The following is a 27391-nucleotide window of genomic DNA, read 5'->3' as shown; positions in this document are numbered from 1 at the left end:
CCTGCCTTGCCGCAGGAACACACCCAGACCTGGCAGGCAGGGCTGGAGTGACGGGCTCCTCCACCAGGCCCAGGATCCTCTGGGAGGGCAGCCCCAGGCCTGTCCCAGAACACACGTGTCTCTGTGCTGGATGACTGACAAGAGGGGACCTCATTTTTCTTTCAGAACAAACACAAATATGTCATATGATACAAATACGATCTTTTCTTCTGCGAAAATAAGGTTTTAAAGGTCAAGCCTGCAGCTGACCACTCTGGGCCTTGCCAGGAGCCGGGATCCCTCTTCTGCCTGGAGGGACCTTCTGTAGGAAGGTTTGAGAGCGCACTGGAGGGGCGCACAGGCTCTGGGGTTACTCGGGTGTGGGTTTGAACAGTGATCCACTGCCTGCTGGCTGCAATTGCACTTCCTGGGGCCCAGGTTTCCTCCCCTGGAAAGGTGAAATGAAGCAGTGGGATGTTCGGACACAGGATGGGAGAGCAGGGAGCCAGAGCAGCGGTTCCTGCCCTTTCCCTGCCCGCCTCCGCCCTCTACCCACTTCTGCGGGCCCCTGCAGATTCTCCTGCCCACTGCCCCCTCCACAGCCTGCAGGGACAGGCCGGAAGGACTGAGGGAGGAGCTGGCAAGTCCGTATCTAATACCCCGCCCTCCATGCACTCAGAACCCGACCCCACATCTGTGCGTCTCGAGGAGGGCTCGTGAGTAGCAACACCAGCAGCAACATAGTATTATTCTCCATTCGAATTTTCAGGAAATTTAGGGTGAAAGAACCTGTTACCATCCTGCACCCTCTTCTCCAACACACACACACACAGCCCATCCCTCCACCCTCATGTTTTCCAGCATCTCTGCTACTCTTTTATAATTTCTTGGATGTTCTTGGCAGCCTGCAGGTCTTGGCATCCACAAGAATTGTAAGAATCGTATTTCTGTTGAAATCTCAGCAGATAAATCCCATGGGTCCAAATTCCTTGGCCAAGGGGCCTCACAAAGCCACCATAGTGTAGACTCCAGATGGGCCCAGGAATCCACTCCCAGCCACGCTTCTCCTGAGCCCCAGCCTAGAGGATGCCCTGGGAGAATGGGAAGGAGCCTTGGTGATCTCCTTCCCCCATCCAGTTCACAGGGAGGGAGACCAGGGCCTCAACAGCACACAGCTCAAGTCCTGCAGCCAGAGCTGGTACAGAGGCTGGGCAAGGACCTGGAGGCTTTTCCTTAGCATGGCGATGCCCACCTCCTTGTGCCTGGGTCCTCTGGCCCACAGTTTGGAGTGGTTCAGCAGCACACACACCCTGTTCCCCAGAGCTCTCTTTCCCATCATTACCTCGCCACCCCCGGCTCCCAGATATAATCTGGCCTTTCAGCGGGCCACCCCAATACAGCCTGGATGCACTCTGAGAAATGGATTGGCTATACCCAAATTGGACTCGAGTCTGCATTGCCAGAGTTCAGGGGTTCAGAGCTTTAGGGGTGCAGTTCTTAAGGGTAAAAGAGGCTGCCCTGTAGGGCACAGGACCAATGGGCAGATAATCACAGTGGTTGCAGGTGTGTGGCAGGAGCAAGAAGGGCCATGGGGAGGCATTTCCCCTGTAACTCCCCCTCCCCCAGCCAGCCTGATGGGCAGAGTGAGAAGCCATCAGGAAGGGTTGGGCAGGGAGCAGGGTCTACACCCAGCAACAGAACGAGGAGGCCTTGGATGGATGCTTGAAATAAGGGGATTTTACTGACCTAGCACGTGGGACATTGTCTCAGCTAATGACTCTGTGTCACCTGACATTTTCCAAGTACCTTCCGAAAAGCAGCTCACTTCATATTTATGACAGCCCTGAGAAGGAACTGTTGTTATTATCAGTCTCACGGTGTAGGTGAGAAAACAGACGCCCAGAAAGTTTCGATGAGGCGCCCAAGGTCACACTCAAACTTCCTGACCCCTACTCTTCTTTCCCACCACGAGGGCTGCCTCTCCAACCCCAACTGGGGACACTGCTTGTCCCCAAGAGGATGTGCTGCCTTAAATATAAAAGAATTAATTGATGTAAAGTAGAATGTAACTCCCAGTTGGGACATCATTCTCCAAGGCTAAAATAAAGATGTTCCTAACTGCCCCTTGTGTAGCCACAAGAGACGCACTCCAAACGTTAGGAGGGAAGCGTTGGGGGGAGGGAGGACGTCTGGGTAGAAGATACTGAATCAGGAACCTCTGTCACTGACCACACAGGAAGTGGAAGTACCAGGCTCCCTTAGAATGGATGGATTTTATTGGTTTGAAGAGGACCTCCATGGCCCACCTGGGAGCAGTTTTTCCTGGAGCACAGCAAGGGGTGCGGCAACTTGGCCGCCCCTGCCCCAGACCCCATTTGGGCTCTCCTTCCTAAAGCTGCGGGGGCCTGTGCCCAAGAGGTTATCTCCCCGACTGTTGACTCACCTGCTCCCCAACTGTGCGGCAAACTTGCCAAGAAGGAGTTGTGGGTAACATCTCTGTTATGGTCCTGTTGCCATGGCAATAAATTGTCACTAATTAGTAGTGTGGTTACCATGGCAATTTTCTAATAATTACAGGTTACAAATGGTACAAGGCTTCAACCCAACCCAATTAGTTAATTAGAAAGATTTAGAAATTTGTCCAAGAGGGAAATAACCTGCTTTGTAGAAAATGAAGAGAATGTGTCACAGCTTGAGAGCCAGAGGCAGGGAGGAAATTGGAGGACGTGGGGAGGACGGATGGAGTTGCGTGGTGGCAGGTCCCAGAGCCCCACCTGGAGTTTCCAGGGGCCCAGGCAAGGCCGAGGCTTTCTTGCTGAAGCCTGTTCCTAAGCTGGGATCTGGCACGACCAGGGCGGGGGCCGCTGCCAGCAGCCACTCCTCGGCTCCTCGTGAATAGGCAGAGTGGTGCCCAGGTTGCAAGCCAGCACCTCTCTCTGGCTGCTGGCTTTAGGAAAGGCATCTGAAAGCCTCCTGCCTCACACTTGGTCTGTCCTAATAAAAAACGCATTTCACATCTTGGCTGATGCTTCCCTGGGAGCGCTGTGGATTTAGCGACTCCATTTTCATGAGGCTTGGGCGCTCCTTGAGAGCTAATTAGATTACCTGGGAGGAATAGGGGAGGCATGAGGCCCAGAATGTGTTAATTTGGAGCTTAACCATGAGACCAAGGAAAGCAGTAATGCCATTTGCCCCATCTCCTCCTCCTGGCCCCCAACACCTGGACACGTGGGCAGACTGTATTGCACAGGTGAGAAAGGCCCCCTGATTCCCTCCAGGGGCATTTCTCAGAAGACAGGAGGAGTCTGGGGACCAAGAGAACCTCCATCACAAATTAGCAGTCACTTCATGGAAACCTCTTTGCCATCCAGAGCCAGGTAGGCAGGTGGGCGGGGCCCGGCCCAGCATCACTCGGGGCTTCCTGAGCTCACATTTATTTAACAAGTAACAATAATAAGTTCTTCTGAGTGTTTTGAACACTATTCTTATTGTACTGAAGAGCCCATTAGAGCAGCGCATTTCAAATTTTACTGTGCACATAACCACCCAGGGGTCTTGCCAGAATGCAAGTTGTGGCTAGGGAGGGTCCTGGGACTCTGCATTTCTAACAAGGTGACCACGTTGCAGCAGATCCACAGACCTGAGTCTGAGTAGCAAGTGGGTGGGATTCACAAAGAGACTTTGTGAGCATCTCACCTCACAGGATCCTCTTAAAAATCCTAAAATAGTAAAAGCAGGTCATGCTACCCCCATTATACAGGTGAGGAAACTGAGGCTCAAACGGTAACATAAATTGCCCAAGATCACACAACTTGTGAAAGGCCTTGCTGGGATTAGAATCTATGTCCCGGCCCTGGTCAGGCTGTTTTTCTGCCCAGTATTTCCAGTGGTTGAGGGTGTGGCTTCCAGCTCTTGATCTGAAACCCAGAAGTTAGGGCTGTTTGTTTAAGATGTTTTAAGATTGGACTTGTTGACACATGTGGCTTGAATTTGATCTTGGAGACATCAAACCTAATGTAGAGCTGGCTTGATTTCTTTCTTTAAAAAAAAAGAAAAGTATGTAGTTACTAGATTTTTTTCTTTCAAGCTACAGAAGCAATTCTATTGCAACAAGCCAGATAACACAAAGACGTTCCCCCAAAAGGCCAACTACCGCCTCTCCTCCCCTCCCCAAATCCCACCCCATGCAGTAGTCTGGGTTAACAACTCAGGGCGTGGCCTTTCCCACTTCTCCCCAAACTCAAGAATGAGCTTGCATAAACACGTTCAGAAATATCACTAATTTTCCTTTTTTTTTTTTTAAATAAAACGAAGATGACACAATACTGTTACTTGGTGAATTACTTTTTCATTTAGCAGTGTGTCATGGGCACTCCTCCAAGTCAATACATACAGGCCTACACCGTCTTTTTAGTGGCTGCGGGGTCTGTCGTGTGGATGCACCATAACCCGTCGCTGTCGGTGGACACCCAGGTTGCCCCCAGTTGTTGGCTCGGTCACACAAAGTTAAGAAAACATCCTGTAGCTTTAGCTGGAACCTGTTCCTATATGTTCTTAGAACAGGCGCACGCCCGTGTCTTGACTGGCATATGTATGTCTCGCAGTGGGAAGTCTGTGACTTGACCAGAATGTTGGGGGAAGATCTGGGCTGAGGGAGTGTTGTAACTCGGCCTCTGAAGGGAAGGGAAGGATATGGTGGTGGTCTCTGCACCCCGTAGGTCACAGAATGCTGCTGTGGCACAGAGTGACTCTGTCTGGCTTGCCCCTCGCTTGCTTCATCATCAGTGTGGTCATGCCACACACAAGTTTATATCTGGGCTCAGAGAAGCATCCAGAAGGTTGGAATTCCCCACCCACCGCCCCCCGAAGCTCTTCTGAGGCCTCTCACCGTAGCGGCTTCTTGAAGGCCTCTACTCGGGCCTGAGGCCTTGCTTCTGCCACTCACTGCAGATCGATGTCCTCTCCTAGGGGGCCGTGGTGTCAGCGTGGGCCCCATCCTCAGCAGCAGCGCCTCAGACATCTTCTGTGACAATGAGAATGGGCCCAACTTCCTCTTCCACAACCAGGGCGATGGCACCTTCGTGGACGCTGCTGCCAGTGCTGGTGAGTGTGGACGCTGCCCTGCGTCCCTGGTGCCCCAGGCCGGCGGGGGCCTCCAGGCGTCCCTGCCCCCCTGCGCGGCCCCGCAGGCCCCAGAGAGAGCGGGACAGTGGTCATTGGCACCACACCGGGAGACATTGCTTGTCATCTTCAGTTCCACACCCCCCAGGCCCACGCCGCAGGGAATGTTTGCTGCTGGGGACTGGGAAGCCTGGAATCCCTGGGCATTATCTATTTGTCAGCCACTAGAATCGGCCCGGGCTCCTCTGAGTCCTACTTGAGTCCTCAGCCTCAATTTTTCCTCCAAGCTGCCTCTTTCCAGGTCCCCTCCCCACATTTACCTTAACCACTGAATTAAATCCAATAACCAGTTATTGAGCCCCTGCTAGTGCCAGGCTGGTGGTAAGGGTTGGGGTTACTGACCTGAGTACCACCTTATCCCACCACACACGTACACTCACCAGCACGGGCATTCTAGCAGGGGAAGCGGATGGATAAACAAAGAGCTCTAATAAGAGGGAGACTAAAAACCACACAACATAGTACTTCAGGCTCCCAGCTCTCCTCCCCTTCCTTCCTCTTTGCTCATCCCTCATCTGCCTCAGGGCCTTTGCACCTGCCATCCTCTCTACCTAAAGTGCCTTCTCCCTTTCTCTATCTGCAGAACTTGTATTTATCCTTCATCGCACAGCTCAGATATTATCTACGAAGCCTTTCCTGCCTCCATCTGTACTACCTGGCAGAGATTCACATGCTCTCCTCCTCATTCACACCATCCCTTCACACACTTCTAGATCAGGCTTCGATGTTGCTAAAATAACCTATGTCTGTGAGGACTGTGCTCTGGACTGTTCATTCTTGACACGCACTTGGCACACAGGGGTCACCCAGTAAATATTGCTGCCTAGGAGAATGGACACTTCATAAATGTTTGTGGATATAATCAGTCTGCCCTTCAACCACCTCTTCCACACCCTGCCGGTGAAAGGATTGATTTCACCTCTTTCTGGGCAGCGTAGGATTGAGCTCTAGCCTCCAAAAGAAGAGGTGAGTGGGAATCTAGACACATAGATCAAAGGTCCTACAAGCTCCAACTAGTGCTGACAGCCAGCGTCAAATCCCCGAGCGAGTGCCAATCCATTCATTCCCCGCGACCTACAAGCCCCTAGTCCCCCAGCTCTCTGCTCAGGAGTTCCTGTTTTGAATGGCACTCCTCCGCTTGCAGCCAGTCAACTCCCCTCCTGCCTTTCCCTCTTCTTCCCGGACAAAGCTGGACTTGGAGGCAGCCGCCCTGGCCTGCCCTCCCACCTGGTGCACGCACGCACACGCGCACACACACACCCCAGTGCTATGTACTCTGGCAGCAAATTTTCTCATTGCTGAAAAATCATAAAATGAAGGGGAGGTGGTGGTGGAGGAAGCCTAGAGGATTTGATAAGGTGTTAAAGAGATGGGAGCAGAGGTGAGTGAACATGTTGGAGCGGGAGAAGGTATCTGGCGGGAGGAGAGAGGAAAGGTGCTAGGCCCGTAATTGAAAGTCAGAATGATTGCAGGGGTTTAACAAGACATGTCAAGAGGGCATTCATCACCCAAACAGATGCTGCTGTGAAATGCAGCCTGGCACCGATTATTCCCGTGAAAGGGAACCAGCTCCTTGTCAAGGTGCCTCGTAGATAGGAGAGAAATGGGCCAACACAGAAGGCCACCGACATTAAGGTTGGGGAGTTTTGTAGAGAATTAATGGGGTATTAATCCTAGAGGTGGGAGGCTGCCCCCGCTCCCTGATGAAGCCTCTTCCTCAAGCCTCGGCCTCACTGCCTTCTCCCCACCATTGTCCAGATCCTCCCCTCCACGCTTCTCCAGCCTCCGCGGTTCTCAGGAAGCCCCAGCCCTGCCTTCCCCTGGCTCCCAGCCCCAGGGGCTCTGGCTGCAGCTGGCGAGAGCCCCCTGTGCCCTGGATCCTGTGATTTCCCCCTCCGTCACACTGTCCTGTCACCCACCATCTGTGAGGGCCTGATGGCCAACGGCGGTTTGTCCTCCGAGAGAGTTGGTCTGGGTGTTCAGAGCGAGCATCCACCGCCTCTCGGCTCCACGCTTGGCCTGAGGGCCCATGTCTTCCTTGCACAGCCAGGACGTCAGGTTGTCACCCCATGTCCTCCCCCGGGATCAGCTCACTGGGCCCTGGCTGGTGCGGGGACGGCATAAGCAGGTCGCACTGAACACACAAGCTTCTCTTCCCAGAGCTCACGAGGCACGCTGTGGGTTTCACTGTTGTGGTGTAGTATTTCCTCTGCTGTCACCACTGTCCCCAGTTGCCTTCTGTCGAATTATTTATGTCTCTTCGTTCATTCAGTAAGTATTTACTAAAAACTACCGGATCACTGCAGGCATCAAGATAGATGCTGCGTGAACACAGGTGAACAAGAAAACAGTCCCTGGCCTCAGGGGGTGTAAGGTCTAGTGGGGAAACCCGACGCTAGGCAAATAAACCACAGAGACATAATTGCATCTTTGATCGGCACAGTGGAGGGAAAGAATGAGAGGCTGTCAGGGCAGATAACAAAGTAGTTGGGGAGGAGCTGTTTTCATGAGAGCAGTCAGGGAAGGCTTCCTGAGGAGGTGACATTGTAGCTGAATGCTGAAGAAAAACAAGGAGCCAGTTAACCAAGAAGCCAGGAGAAGACATTCCAGGAGCAGAGACACAAGCTTGAGCAAAGGTCCAGAAGCCAGAAAGAGCAGGGTTCGTTTGAGGAATGACAGGAACACGGGTAGCCAGAGCTTATGAGTAAGGAGGATAGGGTGCCAGATAAAAGACCAGATAAGGTAGGCAGGGGCCTTGTGCTTCCCAGGCAGGAATTTGAACTTGACCCAACAGTACTGGGGAGACACTGAGAGATTTAAGCAAAAAAGTGATGACCAACTTACTATATATCCCAGTGGCGGTGTCAGGTGGCTGGGGAGGACTTTAGTCTTCCAGAATTTCCATGTCTCCTTCCTGTACCCATGCTACCCTAAAACTGAGTAAAAAACTGGGTGCTTGCTGGGCAGATGCAGCTGAAGACAAGTCTGGTCCTCTTTGCAAACACAAGTGCCCTGCCTCCTGCCCCTTTGGAGAAATTCTGAGCTGGCTGCCAGGGGGGCCCCCATCTGCTCCAGCAGGGCAGGGTCAGCGCCAGGGTCGCCCTCCACCTCTCTCCAAGGAGCTGCAGCAAGGTGTTTGTGGAGCCTGCAGGGGGCGTTGCCCTGAGGGCGCCTGTCTTTCCTCCCCAGGTGTGGACGACCCGCACCAGCACGGGCGAGGCGTTGCCCTGGCAGACTTCAATCGTGATGGCAAAGTGGACATCGTTTACGGCAACTGGAACGGCCCCCACCGGCTCTATCTGCAGATGAGCGCCCATGGGAAGGTCCGATTTCGGGTAAGGGACCTCTCCCTGCCTCCCTGCCCGCCGCCAGCCAGCGCTGTGAGTGGCGCTGGCATATCCTGGAGATACAGCCCTGCCTCCGCCGCCCACCAGGCTGAGAAGAGGCTCGTGGCTCTGCAGAGCCTGGAGGCAGGAGAGCCACAGTGAAGGTAGCATCTGACGGAAGATGATGGACTCCAGTCTGGGCTTCTAGTGCCCGGAGCAGAGAGGGCCACTGGCAGAGGAGAGACAGCAGCTTCCCAAGGTGGGCAAGAACAGGTCAATGAAGGCTCTGGAAGGGGGACTTCCTGGATCGGCAGAGTTGTTCAAGTGGCTCCTGGAAAACGTGATCTTTTCAAGTTTATGTTCAGGCTAAGGGTGCAGTGGGGACTAGAGGGACAGGGAGGCTGGGGCTACAGGGATCCCAACAGCTGTCTCCCCCCCCCCCCCCCGCTGCAAGGACAAATGGCAGAGGGTGGGCAAGATGACCTCAAATCCCTCTCTGTGCCCCCTCCCTGAGCTGTCAATAGATTGTGGTGCCAAGAATTTCTTCAAAGGGGCCGTTTGGGGACAGTGCCACCCTCCTGATGAGTTTGAGTTTGGAGCTTTCTCAGGGAGCTTTCATAGGATGGCAGAAACAGGTCTGAGGGAGCCCAGATTATTCTGGAGGTACCTGGGTCTTGCCAAAATCCTCTGCAAGAGTGAGAAAGTTCCAGCATTTGCCTGATGCTTGATGGCCCCAGAGGTGTGTCCAGGAACCCTATGTCTAGGTGGCCACCACAAGCTCCCTACCCCGTAGGCAGCCACCTTGCAATGCTCGGGCCCAGCTGCCCTCTCCCTTGAGACCCAGGCTCTCTGGCCAGGAAAAGGGCTTGCCCTGAACTTGCACAGTTGGTCCTGTTGATTTTCATCTTTATTCGACTTTTTCTTCTAGCCCAGGTTCTCGGCCAGAGGTGATTTTCTCCCCAGGCCATGTGACGGTGTCTGGGGACATTCCTGGTTGTCACAAAGGGGACAGGATTGCTGCTAAATGTCCTGTAATGCACAGGACAGCCCCCCAGCTCTGAACGAGCCAGGCCCAAACGTCAGTGTGCTGTGGCGGAGGAATGCTGCTGAGCCTCCTGGTGGCCCTTCTCCAGAGCTCTCAGGAGCAATAATAATGATAATAGATGCCCCATTTATCAGGTGCCTTCTATGTGCCAGGAACTGGGCTAAGCGCTTTACATACATTATCTCAGAAGCCCAGGCGTCCAGTGGGGCAACCCCAAGGGGGCTGTAGGTTTCCATTTTTACAGGATCAATAGAATAATAAGGAGTTAGAGATCCTGAGGTCTCCTTCTTCTCCAGCTCTTAAGGCCCTGCTCAGCCTGCCCTGGCCAACTGGCCAGGCTCTTAATCAGCCTCATTACTGCATTGATGGGGACAGCCTCCCTCTTGGCCTCCCCCGAACAGGCAGCTCGCCAGGATGTGGGGGGGGAGCTGCAGTAAGAGGCCAAGGAGCAGGGTGAGGCCAAGAGGCAGAGGGGCACTCCCAGACACACCAAATGTCCCTTTCCAGCCGTTCCACGTGGTTCCTGAGATTTCGACAGGCTGCTCCAATCTTTAAGGGACAAAACCATCTATAAGAGACATTCTTCTCATAAACAAAGAGGAAGGTTGCTCTCCACACCTCTTCGTCTATTTCAAAGGAAGTCCCACCCCCAGGACCCTTGCAAGGTCCACCAGGCCCTGTCAGCACTTTGAGGCCCAAGCTGGGGTCTCCCCGTGTGCCCTGGACAGGTGTACTTGATGCTGCAAACCCCCAAACCAAATGTCTCAAAAATGTTCAAAGAAAAAAACGTAAGATAACAGCAAAACCACAGCTAAAAGTCACCTCCGCTGCTTTCCATGAGACTGATAGCGAGAACAGGGCCAGGACAGACCACCAGGGCTCTATTTCATGCCCACTGTGTGCCAAGCACTTTCTATGCTCACAGCCTGAGCCGCTATTCCTAGCCCCATGTTACTAATGAAGAAAGTGAGATCTGAGCGATTAATAACTTGCCTGAGACCACACAGCTCCTGGGCAGAGAAGCCTGGATTGAAATGCATAGCACTTTCCCATGTCCCCCTCCCCCCGCCCCACAGCTTGACTCTCCTGCAGAGGAGGAAGGGCGTAGCTTCCAGAATCAGAAGGCCGGGCTCACGCCCCATCATTAGCTATGACCATGGGTGCTTTCCCTCCTACCCCGGGACTCTGTCGCTGCACCTGTAAAATGGGAATACTAATGTCTGCCCTTCCTCAGGTGCCTGACAGGAGGGCTTCCTGTGACCCAGCCTAGGGAACAGCCAAGTGCTTCACTGGTGTGAATCAAGACTGTTCCTCTAACCTCCTTGTCCTGCTACAAGCAGCCCGAGTTCTGTGTAGCCCTGAGTGCAGCCACCGCAGGTCCCTTCTGGGGGAGGTGAGACGGGACTTGTTAGGTGGGCCGTCTTCTCTCCTGGATTGCATCCACGCGCACATGCAGTGTGGGGGGTCAGTCGCTGTCCCCACCCCCCCCGCACTCATCAGTCCCCTGACTGAGGCCCTCTCTCCTCCAGGACGTTGCCTCGCCCAAGTTCTCCATGCCGTCCCCTGTGCGCACAGTCATCGCTGCCGACTTTGACAATGACCAGGAGCTGGAGATCTTCTTCAACAACTTCGCCCACCGCAGCTCCTCTGCCAACCGCCTCTTCCGGTAGATGCTTCAGCCTAGCTGGGGGCCTCCCTCTTGCCGGCTGGGAGTCGGGGAGGAAGGTGTAGGATCAGAGGGTAGCTCCCAGGGCTGAGGTGGGGGAAGGTCCCCTGGTGAAGAAACAGGAGGGAAGGAAGGAGGGAAGGAGGGATTGAGCGAGAGGCTGTGGGATGGAGCGCAGATCCCGGGAGGGAAGTTGGCCTCCTGATGTTGTGAGGGAAATGGTCAGAGGAACATGGCCCAAAGTGTGCCCGGAAGCCAAGCTCTGCAGGAGGGAAATCCACACAACCACGAAAAGGAGTTAGATAGTCAAATTGGTTTGGGTGCACCTGTGGATAAGCAAAGACAGGCAGGTTTACTGGCTACAGGACTTCTCAGAGCCTTTAACATGACCATGAGAATTTTATTTTCTGAGAGGTAGATGGAGTGTCTGACCACAGGACACCTCTTTCAAAGATTTTCTTCTTGGGACTAGTGCCCTATGAAACATGCCTTGGGAAATGCTATGTCAGAAAATTAATGGTAGACAAGTTAAAGGGAGTGACAGAATGGAAGGACTCTGCTAAGGATCTGCATCTGGGGAGGAAAGGTTGGATATTCAGAGGCAATACTTCTCTAAGAGGGGTCCAGGGACCATTGGCATCAGAATTCCCTGGGGTGCTTATTTATGGTACAGAATCCCAAGGCCCACCCAGATGTCCTGAAACAGAATCTCCAGAGGTCAGGCCCAGGAATCTACTTTTAACACTGGGCATCAGGTGATTCCTATCACACTAAATTTGGGGAACCTCAGGACCCTTGTGTCCTGAGACAGCCCTGTTCCTGGCCTAAGACATGCTAATGGGGCTCAGGAGCAGGTGGGGAGAGAAGGGGAGTGGGGCAGGGGGCCTTGGATTCAGGAAATCGGCTTGATCACCTGCCCAGCTCCCCAAGGCTTCCATCGCCCCCATCCCCTACCCCAGGGGGGCCCCAACTATTAATAAAAGGCAAGAGCTGTGACTAAGCATGTTTTTAAATATAATTATTAACAAAGCATCAATCCTGACTGGATGTAATCACCCCCCGAAGGCACTAGATTTACTAATTAGGTGCCTTGCAAAAAGCTTATTCACAACTTCCAGATTAATTGTGGAAGATCAATTGCTCGTTAACAGAGACACCGCTTTCCTTCTCTGGCTAATAAAGTGTCACTCGCCAGGGCCCCTGAGCAGCAGAGGGTCTAGTGCTCTCATCCCGTGGCCCCAGAACCCAGGCGCTTCCACTGTCTGCCTGTTGGCCACACGGCCCCGCCTCTCTCTGGCCATGCCGAGGGCGGGCTGGCCCAGAGCTGCCATGGACGAGGTCGGGGTCACCACAGAGTGGCCCCACGGGTCAGTGTGTGCCTCCATGCAGCAGCAGTGGAAGCCACTTCCAAGGTACGTGGCTGTGCTCCAAGTCCCGGTGGCAGATGGCCGGGGCACACAGCCGAGAGTATGAGGGGCTGTAGCTCGGGCCACCACTCAGCCGGCAAGTCTGGAAGTTTAGCCCCAACCTGTCCCTGTTGCTGAACAGTGACCCCGAGGACCCAAAACCTCAGTGTGCTTGAGCTCATAATCTCTCAGTGAAGAGGAGGGTAACGAGGAGATTCGTCAGCCACGCCAGATGCTTACTGAGTACAAGGGGGTCCTGTTAATGATGGTGGGACAGCAGGCACTCTCCCAGGCCAGCCAGGATATATGTGGTCACGCCCCTGACCTACTGACACATGCCTCTGATCTGGCCTCTTCTCTTCGCCCCCATACCACACCTCATCTCTCGCAAGGGAATTCCTGCATCCGCCTCCAGCAGGTGTCTGTGTCTGCTCAAAATGCAGATCTAGCCACACCTTTCTTCCACCTGAAACCATTTAGAGACTCCCGTTGCCTTGTCTTTGGACTCACCTCACACTTCCCGGCTTTGTCCCCACCTTCCACTTCCCCGTTCATAACTGAGCCCCAGACACTGCCAGCTTTGTTCACTTCCGGGCTGTACCAGGCCTGGACCCTCCTGCTGCCCACCCCCTCTACCCCCTTCTCCTCCCTCTTTGTCCCAGAGACACATACTTATTGTTCTGGTCTCAGCTTCGTTGATGCTTCCTCCAGGAAGCCGGTCTGGTTACCCAAAACCAGCTGAGCTTGTCCAGCGCTGCCCTCCTCGCAGCCCCCGCCCTCTGCATGAGCCTCGCTGTCGTCATGGGCCCTAAGCTCCTCCTTCCCGCTGTGCACCAGAGCCACAGGCCCCCACGCAGTGGACGGCACACAGAAGTCACTGCCAAAGAATTTGCTTAGCAAATACATAGATACAGCGGAACTGCTGGGCTTTATCCTTGGGAACCCTTAAGTGCATTGCACCTGGACCAAGGGATGTCTCTGCCCGGCTGCAGCAGAGTCTGCGGGACACAGGTGGTCAAAGGGACTGTGGTCGCTGGCAGGCTGAGACATACACACCTCCCGCAGGCATACACATGCCCAAGTGCATCCATGCCTGCCGTCCTTGACCACACCGTGCACATGGATGCACTTAGCACAGGTGGTGCTCCAAGTGGTGGCCGGTGCTCTCCCAGGGCAGGTGCTCAATGCGGTGGACCCCCTGCAGTTCTGCCCTCCCACCACCACCGGCTCCAGCTCAGGGGACCCCTACCCCTCTTCTGAAAGTATTGGCCACCTCTCAGCCCTCTGGTGACCCTGTGTGACAGGCAGACAAGAGTTACCTGCAGTGTTGTGGACAGAGATCACATCCCTCCCAGCCCCGTCTCCCCCCAGCACTGCTCCTCACTGCACATCCAGAGCACCCAACGCTGTGGGGAATCTGATGAGAGAAAAATCAGAGGAGAGCTCACCACCGTCATCAGCATTCAGCTCAGTGCGGACAAAGAGCAGGACAGGCTTTTCTGAAACAAATATTGCCGTGATTCAGAGCTTAAAACAGACAGAGCCCCTGCAGCCCAAGGGAAGCCCTCTCCTCCCTGGTGCCGCTGGACTTGATCCGTGTGTCCCACAGACATGTGCCCACAGCTTCCCATGAGCCATGCACTGTGTTCAATGCTGTGGGAAATGCAGGAATGAGGGACACTGGTCCCAGCCTGCAAAAACTCTCTTAGTCTATCTAGGGAGATAAGATACGTTCATTCAGAGCTTTTACACAAGGCAGAAAGTCCTAAGGCCAAGCAGGAAGGCATTGCTTCCCGCAGGACTATCAGGGAGGGCTTGGAGGAGGCAGCATTTGAGTGGCTTAAGTCCTGGGCACACCCGGAACTTGGAAACCTGGGGCCACTTGAAGGAAACTGAAGGTCAGTTGAAGGTAGCTGCGTCTCTGCCCCTTCTTCATCCATCAACTGCCCTTCCCCAGGCTGTCTATAATTCATCCATTAGAGAAGGAAAAAATCAATATTTACCAACGTAAATTAAAACCCAAGAAGGGGACAGGCAGGGTGTAGGCAGGCTCTGTGAGCAGAGAGCGGCTCCGTAGGCATCCAAGCAGTGGCCGATGCACAGGGTGCCTGGGGATGTTCAGGGGACAGAGGATGGATCGAGGGGGCCCACAGGTGCCTCGCTGGCACGTGACTAATCTGGGACCCACCTCTCTCCTCTCCTGCAGTGTCATCCGCAGGGAACACGGCGACCCTCTCATCGAGGAGCTCAATCCTGGCGATGCCTTGGAGCCCGAGGGCCGGGGCACAGGTGAGGGTACCCGAGGGTGAGGACACCTGAGGATGAAGGCCCACACTCCTCTGTCTCAGCAGCGCCCGTACACCGGGGTGAGGGCAAGAGGGGTGGGGCAGCCATCTCCTCTGCACAGGACTCCTCCTTCCCTGCAGTTCTGAAGGCCATCACCCTAAGGCAGGGGTGAGCCCCTGGGAGCAGCAGGCCAGAAGCAGGGCTGCTAGGGGATGGGGTCTGGGAATCTGGGGGTAGTAGCTTTTCAGGCAATGCCTTACCAAGGGAGGGATGGAAAGGAGAGGCTGCGGGTCCTGCAGTCTGACCCCTCCCCTCTTGGCATTCAGCCTGGTGTCCGAGAAAGAGCACTGGATCAGGAGTCCCAAGACCTGGTCCTGCCATTCCCTCTGTGTGGCCTTGGAAGAGTTGTTTCATCTTCTGGCTCCTGACCTGCACCATCCATAGAAGGGATAACTACATCTGCTCCCCTCACCTCTCTGGGTTGTGGTGAGGACCAAAGGAGACCATGAATATGCAAACATGACACATTGACAAAAACTGAAAGTGCAAAGGCCCTGTGTGATAGATCAGGAAGAGGTCCTCGTGGTCTGAGAGATTTGCATGCACTCCATGCACAGGTTCAGGGAAAGGAGAGGGACCCCCTCATGATTTCCTGTCAGGAGCTGACAGAGAGCAGAGGAGATGGGCTTCCACCTTGTCCTCCTGCCCCAGGGCTGTGCTCTCTGCCTCCCACCCTCTGGCACATGCAGCGCCACGTGGTATTGGCCAGGAGCCCCTTTCCCGCTTGGGTCTCCTGGCCGACAGCCCGAGCGAAGTCTGCCTTGTTGCAGGGGGCGTGGTGACAGACTTCGATGGAGACGGGATGTTGGACCTCATCTTGTCCCACGGAGAGTCCATGGCTCAGCCGCTGTCCGTCTTCCGGGGGAACCAGGTGTGCACGGACCGTGGGACCTGCAGAGCCCAGCCTAGCATCTCCCCTGGGTCTAGGGTGGAAGAGAGCAGAGGCGCCCAGGATGCTTGCTTGCCCAGCGTGGTAGAAAATGGACACCCAGGAAATAAATTCCCAGCCACACAGCACAGTAAACCTCCAAGAAGGGCTGCCTCCTGGGAGAAGCCCTTTGTCCCTCCGCCTTCCATGAGCACTTGTGCTCCAGAAACTGTTTTCCCCAAGTCTGTTACCTTTTCCCAAATTTTTCTAGTGCCTCGCTTTTCACCTCCCTGCCTGGCTTCCTCTTCTCTTCCCTCTGCTCCTTTGCTTCTCTTCTTCCCTCCCTGCCCCTCCTGCCCCTCCCTGATACCTGCCTGCCTCCCTCCCCCCCTGCAGGGCTTCAGCAACAACTGGCTGCGGGTGGTCCCTCGCACACGGTTTGGGGCCTTCGCCAGGGGAGCTAAGGTCGTGCTCTACACCAAGAAGAGCGGGGCCCACCTGAGGATTATCGACGGGGGCTCAGGCTACCTGTGTGAGATGGAGCCCGTGGCACACTTTGGCTTAGGTGAGTCGGGCCTGGGGGAGGGCAGGCAGTGAGCTGCTGTCCTTGGACAGTGGGCATCCCAAAGCATGAAGCTGCACCCCAAAGCATGCTGGGTAACAGAGGGCTCAGAGCCCGAGCAGCCTCTGCACAGCATACTCCAGATCTGGTGACGGCCATGGTAGACACCAGCCATGCAGCAGCCCTGCTCCGAGTAAACCTGAGCCCAGGAGGAAGGTTTCCAGGCCCCTCCCCTCGCAGGGCCCCCCACTGCAGTCCTCTGTTGAATTAGTTCACCTTGGGGTCAGAGTATTTAATTGTCCCTTTGTCCAAGGCTGTGGCCTTATTCAGACCTTGTACCAAGCTTGTGCAAACCAGCTGTTTCCCTGGCCTTCTGGGAGCCGGCTTGGTGGTTTAAGTTTCATCAAGCCCCGGTGCCTTCCCTTAGCTAGGAGGCCTGGAGAAGCCCTGGGATCCCAGGGGAGTGACATCACCCTCAAGGGGGCAAAAATTGATTCTTGTCTGGGGGAGGGAGAGCAAAGAACTCCTGCTCTTTTTTTATATGTACAAAGGCACAGATAAACAGCTGTATGGTGTATCTGTGTTATTAATGAGATATCACTACACATCCATCAGAACAACTGAAAAAAAAATAGTGATAATACCAAAAGCCAGCAAGGATGCATAGAAACTGAGTCTCTCGTGCATTGTTGGTGGGAATGTAAAAAGGTACAGCAACTCTGCAGAATAGTTTGGTGGTTTCTTTAAAAACAAAAAACTATGGGCTCCTGGGTGGCTCAGTTGGTTAAGCAGCCAACTTCGGCTCAGGTCATGATCTCAGAGTTCATGGGTTTAAGCCCCATATCAGGCTCTGTGCTGACAGCTCAGAGCCTGGAGCCTGTCTTCGGATTCTGTGTCTCCTACTCTCTCTGCCCCTCCTCTGCTTGCACTCTTCTCTCTCATTCTCTCTCTCTCTTTCTCAAAAAATAAATAAATAAATAAACATTTAAAAAATTAAAAAAGCAAAAAACTAAACATATAACTACTATAAGACCCAGCAATTGCAATCCTAGGTATTTATCCCAGATGAATGAAAATTTATGTCCACATAAAAATCTATGCAAGATTGTTCGGTGTAGCGTTAGCGGGAAGAGCCCATCCTGGAAGCACCCTAGGTCTCCTGTGATAGATCAGTGGTCCATCAACTGGTCCGTCCACACCAGGGAATAGTACTCAGCAATAAAAAAGGGTGGACTATTGATACACATAGCAACTTGGATAGCTCTCGAGGGCAGCATGGTGAGGGGAGTGGGGAAGGCCAGTTTCATGAAGTCACATACTGTTGATTCCACGTGTATAATATTCTCGAAATGACAAAATTACAGAGACAGAAGATAGAGCAGCTGTTGCCAGGGGTGGGTGTGACCAGAAAGGGACACCCTGAGGGAGGTCTTCGGGGCGACAAATCGGTTCTGGATCTTGATTGTGGGGGTGATTGCACAAACCTACATGTGAGAAAATGACATAAAGCCACACACATGCACGCACATGACCAAGTCCACTTCGGTTTGGGTATTATGCTATCATTGCATAAGCTCTAGCCATGGAGGGAAACTGGGTGATAGGTACACAGGGCCTTTCTGTACTATCTTTGCAAATTCTGTGAATCTATAATCATTTCAACATAAAACATTTTTAAAGAAATGCATTGGGGAGGGAATTGGTGAGGGCGAGGAGTCTAAAAAGCCTTCATGAGAGGAGGAGGGAGCGCCAGTCATAGAAAAGTGTCGAGGAGCCACCATGGCAAAGAAAGCACTTGAGTCAGATACACCTGGGCTCAAGATCAGACATCCTCCCCCGTGTGTTAGCACCTCATGCGACGGTATGATACTAACATAAAAAGAGCAGGCAACATGGTCGGAAATTAATTTATATGTTAACATTAGACACACATCGTATGGGCACAAAAAAAAACTGAAAGAACGTGTAGAAAATGTGAACAGCGCTTCGGGGTGGCTGGATTAACACGGTGACTCATACTCGCTCCAGGTGGCACTTCACTCCTGTTACTGCCTTTCTTCCCCAAGACCGCCCTGGGACGTGGCACTATTTATCCCCATTTTACAAATAGGAAAACTGAGGACCATAGCAATTAAGAAACCTGCCCAAGGTCACACGGTAGATCAATGGCAGAGCTGAGACTCAAATCCAGACTTGCCCAACCGTGTGATTTTTTTCTTCCATATGTTTTGTGTGTGTGTTCCAGTTTTTATAGGAACGCAGATTTATGCAGTCTGAAAAAGAAGCATAAATGTTTAGGGGACCCGTGGCCTGGTTATGTGAGCATGTGTTTGGCCTGTTTCACCCTGGATGGGTGAGCTGGCTTTTGAAACATTTGTTACTTTTAAGGTAGCCATTTGCAGTGCTGGCCAAGTACAAGATGACTTTTGAGTACACCGTCCTCTGACAAAATAGCCATAGCCAAAAGTCACTGAGTGCTTAGTATGCACCAGGTACTGGGTTAAGTGCCTTGCCTAAGATACCTCCCTCAGTTTTTACCACAACATGATAAATCATGTCAGGAAACTGAGGCTCGGGCTGGGTGAGCTGCCCCAAATCACCTCTCCAGAAAGTGGAGAGGGCTGGATTTGGATCCCGGCTCTTTGAATGCCTCTGTCTGAATTCTTGAGCACTGTGACTTAACTGCTGGACTTCCCTTAGTGCTGTGTGGAGCCAGCCACGGTCCTCCTGCTCTGCCTCTCCCTTCCCGAACATCCACATCCCCTCAGTCACCAGGTGACCTGTGTAAGGCCATCCAGTCACCAAGATAATGCCGTATCGGCACAGGTGGAATGTTTATCCGGGTATCTGGCTGGACATCAACCCCCACCCCGTTGTGTAGAGATCAGGAACTGAGGTTCCACATAACAAATGAACGGTAAGAATGGGCCTGGGGCTGAGATTCTTCCTCACACCCCGTGGGCTGCCTGTGCTCTTTTAAGTCGTGTTTATGGGCCTCGCTGAGTCTCCTCTCCGGTCAGTACAGACCTGGTTTTTCAACTGGGGAGCCTCGGCCGAGACATTTGGGGGGATCACGGACACCCAAGAGCCTCCGTGGTTCTTTCCAACTGTCTGCCTCCTGCACTTGGGCTGATAGATCCTGTGTCTAGTTCAGAACCCCTCCCCCTATTGATATTGATATTTTGCAAGGCCAGGGGATGTGTTCTGGCTCTGAACTCTGGCTCAAACTGCTGCCTGGGCCCCCTTGCAGGCTCCTCTCTTGCCAGAACCCACTCCCCAAGAGTCACTGAAGGCAGGCTGCTCTCGGGGACCTCTCTCTGTGGACCACTCTTGAATCAAGCAGTGAGACTCCCGGAGGTGACCGAGCAGGCAGCAGAGCCAGGAGCAGGTGGGCTCTGTCCCTGTGGCTCCAAGGCCCCCAATTCGGGAGGGTCTCCTTCATGGACCCAGCACAGCGCAAGCCTTCCTGGCTGATGGAGGGGCAGCGGTGGGGTGGGACGAGAGGGAGCCAAGAGGAAAGGCCAGATGGAAGGAAGGATTGAAGAAGGAAAGACGACGGGGACCACAGACAGACCATGGGCTGGGGAACCCAAGAGACACAGAGAGACGTGGGAAAGACAGATAAGACAAAGAAGAAATGCCCCCTGCCCCCCAGGCTCCCAGTCCAGGGAAGGAGGCAGATGGTCACAGGGATGCTGGTGCCAGGTAGATCTAGAGGTGCCCTCATCCTGGCCCAGGGGCTGTGCGAGGACAGGCATGGGAGATCTTCATTCTGCTTCCCAAGGACATGGGCCTAGCACAGGGTCTAGCAAGATGGTGGGAATTTAGAAGGCCTGGAGGGCGGCTGAGGAGAGCACTCCAGGGCCTGGCTTGAACAAAGGCCCAGCGGTGGGAGTGTTCAGTGTGTCCACACAACAGGAAGGGTCTGGTAGGAGTGGAGCTCACAGAGGAAGGCCAAAGCCAAACTGTGGGAGGAACCAAGAGCCAGGCTGTGGGGGACAGGCAGATCAGAGCTCCCCGGAGCAAGCCCAAGCCAGGCTGTGCTGTGTGGGGACAGGGCTGCGGGATGGGGGGTGGGGGGACAGGAGCCCCCAGCAGTGGTGGTGGCCTGCAGGGAGAGTGCTGCTTGAGTTGTTTTTAGAAGGATTTAATATTTTTTTCCTGATTGTAAGAATAATGCAGACTGATTATCGGAAAATTAGAAATTATACCATGATTAAAAAGAAAGGAAAAATGACCCAAAGCTCACCATTACGTTTTGAATATTAAGCAACAAGTCCACGTTTCTCTCTTCACCCCCTCCCAGTACCATTTGATCCATTTAGTCAATACTTATTTACTGAGCCATCTACTATGTGCCGAACACTAGCAAGACAAAGACCCTTGCCGTGAGTGACCTTACATTCTAGTGGAAGTAGAAGAAACATATGACATAAACATAATAACTAGGGAAATAGATCAACTGTTGGATGCTAAATGCTGTGGGAAAGGGCATGCAGAACAAGCTAACAGGACCAGGAATGTGGAGGGCATGCGGTGGGGTCACCTGCTCCCAGCTCCACGCTTTTCCGTGTACTTTTTCCACCTGCACTGTTACCAGGAGCATATTTATAGATAAATACTCCTTGGGAGTTTTTGCTAGCAAAAATGATTATACTCTGCCTATTCCCAAACTTGCTTTTCATCCCCACTCAGCAATGTAACCTGGACGCCATTCCAAGGGTGCGCATCTCTCCTTTGTGTTCCAAGCTCAGTGCCACCCAGTATGCCGCTGTGTGGCAGCCGTCATGATTTACGGACCAAGTCTCCTACTGACGGACGGTCCGATGGTTTCCAGGCCTGAGCAGTTTGTTTTGTGGTGCCCGGGGTGAGAAGGGGCATGTCCAGAACACGAATGCAAGAAAGGCCTGCCTTGTCCTTCCGAATCACTGAGCCACAGGTGTGGGGCCCGTGGCTGTCCCCTGGAGGGGAGATCTCTAAAGGGAAACCCCCTTCCAGCACTCACGGCGCTCCTGCTCACCCCAAATGACCCCACGCCCTCCCTGCCTTTGTGAATCATTCTCTGCCTCCCCCTGACTTTGCAGCAAGGTTCAGGGAGAGTGTGTGGACAAGTGTGTGGGTGTGCACGCGTGCCCCTCAGCATGCCCATGTCCTGCTCAGCTCGGCATAGAGCCTTGGTCAGAGGACCAGCTTCTCAGACCCTCCTGTATCCTCCCCCCTCCCAAGGGTCTGGGCTGTGTCGCATCCCCATGCAGTAAAAACTCACGGACCTCACTGGGTGGATGTTTCATTCTCTTGGGTTCCCAGAGGGCCCATTCTGTGCACAGGCTCCCATCCTACCCACCCCTGCTCAGTGGAGCCTCAGGCCTTGTTTCACCTCCCCTCTGCACCCTGCCCTGGCCTTTCCCTGCCCCTTCTGGTACAGCTGGCCAGCAGGCTCATAAAGAAGCATTTCTGCTCACGGTTTTGGGAGGGGGCCCACTGTGCACTGTTTGCTCGGAACCTGCATCCTGCCCCCCACACCGCACACCCACCCTACATATCCCATACCCCGGCTGTCCGATCCCTGGTCTGCAGAGGGCTGAGGCAGCTCAACCAAACCCAGAAGATGAAAACCAGCACCTACGATCTACTTGTCCCCGCTAGCCCCCATAGGAGGCTCACCCGCTGACCGGGCCACCACAGGCATTGCCAGTACCCCTGCCGCACGTGCGCACGTGCGCACGCACACGCACGCACACACACACACACACACACACACACACACACCACTTTCCTTTAAGCTAATTGTTTGCAAGTGACTCAGAGCTGCCTCCAAGCCTGCTGGTGCTCATTTAGGGAAGGAAAATTCAGTGGCCCACATAAAAATTGCTTTATTAAAGTGCAAAAATATTCCACCAACTGTATTCCCACCATCTGTTTTGCTGGTAATTTTGAAAAGAGCAATTCTCTGTGCCTCCTTGGCCTTTGTCCTTTAAAAGCTGCCAGAGGTGACTCCCTGCTGCTCTTGACCTCCCAGCTGTGCTGGCTAATGGGGCCTGCCCTGCTCACAGCCCTGCTCGCAGCCTCACTCCCTGACACACACGGCCTGGCAGGCAGACTGCTTAAAAGCTGTCCCTGTGCAGTGCCTGGGACGGCCTCAGATGTCTGGCGACTTGAGAGGGAACAGCCTGGGGACAGGAGTCTGGGTTCCAATCGTAGCTCAGGCACCTGCGAGTCTCTTCACCTTGCCAATGTCTACACCTGGTGAGCGGGGACAGAACGCCCACCTCGCAGAGTCGTCTGCAGGGTTCAGATCAGCCTCACACGTGCAAGTTCCAAAACCTCTCCCAGTCTCCTTCCCCCCAGCCCCACTGCTGCTTCCCCCACTTGGAACTTCTCTCTTCTCTTCAAACACACATGACCTTATCATACCTCTGTACCATGCCGTGTCCTCTGCTAGACTGCTCCTTCCTTCCCTCCTCTGCCTCACAAACTCCTTCTCCTCCTGCAGCACCCAAGTGGAATGACTTTTAACCCCTCTCTCTCACCAAGTGGTACCAATGCTACGGCTGCACATTCCGAGTTTATTATAACATCATCACTATGTTCATTGCCCCCACAGGATGCAGCTCCTACAGGATGGGACCTGGGTCCACCTCCTTCCTGCTAAATCCCAGATCCCTGCAAGATACTTGGCCCCTGGTGGGGCTGGGCATGGGGCCAAGTGAGCAATAGAACAAGGGCAAAGGTGTTGGGGTCAGATGTCTCTAGTTGGGGAACTCTGGGCAATTTATGTCCCCTCCCTGGGTCTGAGCCCCTTTCTCTCTAAAATGGAAATTAGAAATGCAGCACGTCCCCCATGGTGCAGACAAGAGGATCCAGTGCCAACAGTGAGATCACCTGCTACTATCCTCCAGTAGTTTTGCCAATAAATGAAGGTGCTTTCAGAATGACAGGTGCTCCCGTGTCTAAGAGATGGTGGTGATGGGGATGCTTGGAGGACGGTCAGCTAGGGCAGGGCTCACATTCCTAGGAAGAAGGACTGTCCTTCCCAGGAGTGCCAGAGCTCCGGGCCATACCCCCATCTTACAGATGAGGAAAGTAAGGTCCCAGTGAAGGTGCCCAAGTCAGCAAAATCAGCAGCAGCTGAGGAGGGAGTCCGACTGAGCTGTGTTCTCCTGGCTGGCTAAGCTCCGAGCCCTGCCCGTCCTGGGCTGGGAGGAAGGGAGGAAGCAGGACTTCAGAACTACACGCTGCGAACACAGGATGTAAATTTGTGATTGTCTATGAATATTCGGCAACTCTTCTGAGTTATTTGTGGCGCTCCAGTCAGGCTGGAAAATGTATTCGTGTAGCGTTCTGTTGGCTGAGGTGAGAAACATTTGCTATTCTTCGTCTCCTTTTTTTAATGGAGAAATGTTTACTTTTTATATATGCCACTTAATTTGGGCACTGTACAACCTACAAATGCCAAATCTCTTTAACTTCAAGAGACTATTTCAAAACAGAAAAAAAGAAGCCCACCATGGATACCCCCCAGTCCCATGGTGCACCCACCTTCTCCAAAAGGAATTACTATAGAAGAAGGGAGTGAGGGGTTAGAGGTTTATGAGAAATATTGTCTGACTTGAGAAAGCAAACCCCAGAATCAGTAAGGCTGGAAGGGGACAGTCTGGACGGGAAGAGAGGCTGCGCCGGGTATGGGGGTCTGGGCTCTGGGAGCCTCTCCCTGGTCCCACTGCGCCGCCCCGTCGAGACAGGGGCGGCTCACCTTTGGCAGGTGCGCTCATGCCCACAGCGCTCTGCCCTCCTTACTCTCAGCGCTGTAGCGGCAAGGCCAAGGGGAAGCAAATGCGGGGAGAGTCCTGAAGCTGCATGCAAAGGGGAGCTTCCTCTAGGAGCCCCACAGAAGGGTGCCAGGACTCCGGGAAGAAGGCGCAGCTGGGGCCCTCCACCCCGTGCCCCCTGCCATCTCAAGCTCCCCCTGCCCCCAGGGTGTACCCCTGCACACAGGAGCCTACACACACACTCTCCTCGAAGTCTGCTGGTGGCTGCCAACCCTTTCTAAAATGCAGGAATCCCTTTTATACATGAAAATGTGTCCCAGACTACCCTCCGCCCCCACAGTAACTATCCCTGTAAAATCCTTTGGCGGACAGTAAGGGCCAAAGCTGCTGTAAATTCAGCAGCACTTCTCGGTTTCCCTGCTTTTTCCAGGAGTGTCTGCATACATTAAGGGGAAGTAGCACAGCCACATGGGTGACATTGTTTATTCAGCCCACAAATGATGCTGGAGAGTATGACAGGATTTGTGGAGCCCTGAGCACCAGGTCCACATCTGGTCATCCCTGGGGGGTGACAACGAGGCTGCTGCCCCCTCTCCTACCTACCTTTGCTGGGCACGGCCCTCTTTCCCAGGTGACAGACTAGGAAAACAACTCTCCCTGCAGGAAAGGCCCAGCCCCCACCTCCTGCCCAGCCCAATTCATCACCATTAGCCTGACCTTGCCACAGTGACAAGCCTGATGCCTCAAGCAGGGGGCTGGAGCCGCCTCTGACACTGCCTGAACGCCTCACAGGTCTCTAACCTGCTTTCTACAACCAGGGTAACACGCTGCTTTAAGGGTGTGTGCGGTTGGATTCTCTGTGAATATTCTCTGAGCTTCACCATTAGTTTTTGTAAACATCTCAGCTCTGTAGGATGGGCCTTCTCCTGTGTCTTCCACTGTCCTGTTCTATATCCCCTCAGCTTTTATTCCAAGCTCAGCTCAAGTGCCTTCCCCCCGAGAGACGGTCCCTGCTCACCCGGCCAGAAGAGGCCTCCAGCCAAGCCCAGTTTCTCTTTGCCCTGCTGCCCTATCTTTGTTTCCTTCACAGAGCTTGTTCATGTCTGACATTATTGATCTCTTCATCTTTGGCCTGTCTATCCCCACCAGAGCAGAAGCTCCCTGAAAACAGGCCCATTCCCAGTGGTAGAAGAAAGCATGGCCCCTAGCAGGCTATTACTATAACTAGTATAAATTTAAGTAGAGTGACATGGCCAAGATTACACAGTAAGGCAAGTGGGACCGCTAAGATTTGAACCCAGGACTGCAAAGTCAACCTGCTTACCACCAGGCTTTACCTTCTCCCCTAAAACAGCTTCCTGCTGATTGGCCTATCCGCTAGAGTGTGAGTTCTGGTGCTGCGCTCTCCAATATGGTAGCCATGCGTAGCTATGGAAATGTAAACCAATTTAAATTAAATAGATATTAGAATTCAGTTCTCCTTCTGTCCTGTAGGGAAGGATGAAGCCAGCAGTGTGGAGGTGACGTGGCCAGACGGCAGGATGGCAAGCCGGAGCGTGGCCAGTGAGGAGATGAACTCTGTGCTGGAGATCCCCTATCCCCGGGGTGAGGACAGACTTCAGAACCCAGCCCCACTGGAGGTGAGCAAGGGTGTCTGGGCCTCGGAGCCAGAAGAGCAGCCCCCACCCACAGCCCCACAGTCTGAAGCTGGACTCCCAGGAATTTGCAGACTTTGCCTCTAGAATGAGGGAAATCTTCTCAGCAAAGAGCAGGCTGCATAACGATCCCTCCGTGCGTCGGTTCGGGAGGGATTTGTAGTTGAAGAGGCATCGGTTGTGTTAGGTGTCCCAGCTCAGGCACGTGGATCCCGCATGAGGGGAGCGAGCAGGAGTTTGAACCGAATATATTCTTGTCCTTCCCCCAGTCTCCTCGGTGCAAGGAAAGGGGTCCCGGCAGCGAGGGGCTCCCCCAGGCCAGCGCTAAGAGCACCTCCCATTCTGGGCTCAGGGTTACGGCTGCTCTGTGGCTGTGATTAGGGGGAAACTGGTGGTGGGAACATCTCAACTCACTGGCGCCTCTGCTTCTCCCCACCCTGCAGTGCGGTCAAGGATTCTCCCAGCAGGAAAATGGCCATTGCATGGGTGAGTTGCCTGCAGGCACCAGAGGACTGGGTGAGGCCAGACTCCCTGGGGAATGTCAGCCTGAGCTCTGGCAAAGCTAAGGCTGCAGACAAGAGGAGAAAGGTGGGGGGGAAAAGGTGTTGTTTGTCCCCGGGGCTCCAGATGCCAAGACAACTGCCATGTGACTCACCAAGGTGGGAGTGACGCTGGCAGCCAGCAGGCTGAGTCACCGTGGCTCCCAGGATGGAGCGCTTCCTGCCATGAATTCAGAAAGAACGGACAAGGGAAGGAGACACACACCTACCTCGCCGGGAGGCCTGGCTCCTGGGGGCCACGGTGGCTGGGGTGCGCACACGTCTCCCGTGGTGGCTTCCACGTGGCCAGCTGGCCAGCACGGGAGCTGGCAGACAAGGATTGGCATGGCCAGGGGCCCTGGAGCAAGCTGGGTGTGCAGTATGGTCACGGAACAAAGGGAGACTGTAGCCTCGCGCTGTCCTGGGAGGCAGGTAGCTATAGCGCTGTTTGGACTGCGGCTCTGTGAAGGTTCCTTGACTTTCTGGAAGTCCGCCAAGGGCCTGGGGTGCAGAGGGCAGCCAAGGGGCTCAGCCTCTAAAAGACCCTCAACCCAGTATCTTCCGTGTCAGGAACCGGCAGTGCGGGGTCAGGTCAAGGACTCCTCCTGCCTTTAGACTCCCAGGCAGCATTCTTCCCAAGTCTGTTCTGCAGATGCTCATCAGCCCCAGGAGAGTGGGTTTGCTACTGAGATGCCAGAGTAAACAAGACAGGGACGCCTAGGTGGCTCAGTTAAGCCACCCAGGCTAAGCATCCAACTTCAGCTCAGGTTATGAGCTCATGGTTTGGGGGTTTGAGCCCTGTGTCGGGCTCTGTGCTGACAGCTCAAGCCTGGAGCCTGCTTTGGATTCTGTGTCTCCCCCTCTCTCTGCCCCTCCCCTGTTCACGTTCTGTCTCTCTTGCACACATTCTCTCTCTCAAAAATAAACATTTAAAAAAAAAAAGTAAACAAGACAGGCACAGTCCCAGCCCTTGTGGGGCTTAGAACCAGTGGCAGAGGCACATGAATAAACTGTGATGAAAGTGTGACAGGGCTGGATGGGGGAGGGGT

General features: G+C 53.9%; 1 protein-coding gene across 2 annotated transcripts in view; it reads left to right on the top strand.

Moving 5' to 3' along the window:
* CRTAC1 (cartilage acidic protein 1) overlaps positions 1-27391 on the top strand; it is a 148274-nt gene that overhangs the window by 104767 nt on the left and 16116 nt on the right. For both annotated transcript variants that reach the window (XM_029932328.1, XM_029932329.1), the window contains exons 6-13: positions 4948-5082; positions 8350-8495; positions 11061-11197; positions 14810-14892; positions 15720-15820; positions 16214-16382; positions 25643-25788; positions 26247-26289. In XM_029932328.1, coding sequence (XP_029788188.1) covers positions 4948-5082; positions 8350-8495; positions 11061-11197; positions 14810-14892; positions 15720-15820; positions 16214-16382; positions 25643-25788; positions 26247-26289 — 960 coding nt within the window. The remainder of the gene's footprint in view (positions 1-4947; positions 5083-8349; positions 8496-11060; positions 11198-14809; positions 14893-15719; positions 15821-16213; positions 16383-25642; positions 25789-26246; positions 26290-27391) is intronic.

This window comes from Suricata suricatta, chromosome 2 (assembly GCF_006229205.1).
Source record: "Suricata suricatta isolate VVHF042 chromosome 2, meerkat_22Aug2017_6uvM2_HiC, whole genome shotgun sequence".
In the NCBI taxonomy this organism is placed as follows: Eukaryota; Metazoa; Chordata; class Mammalia; order Carnivora; family Herpestidae; genus Suricata; species Suricata suricatta.
This window is presented reverse-complemented; position numbering and strand designations above follow the sequence as displayed.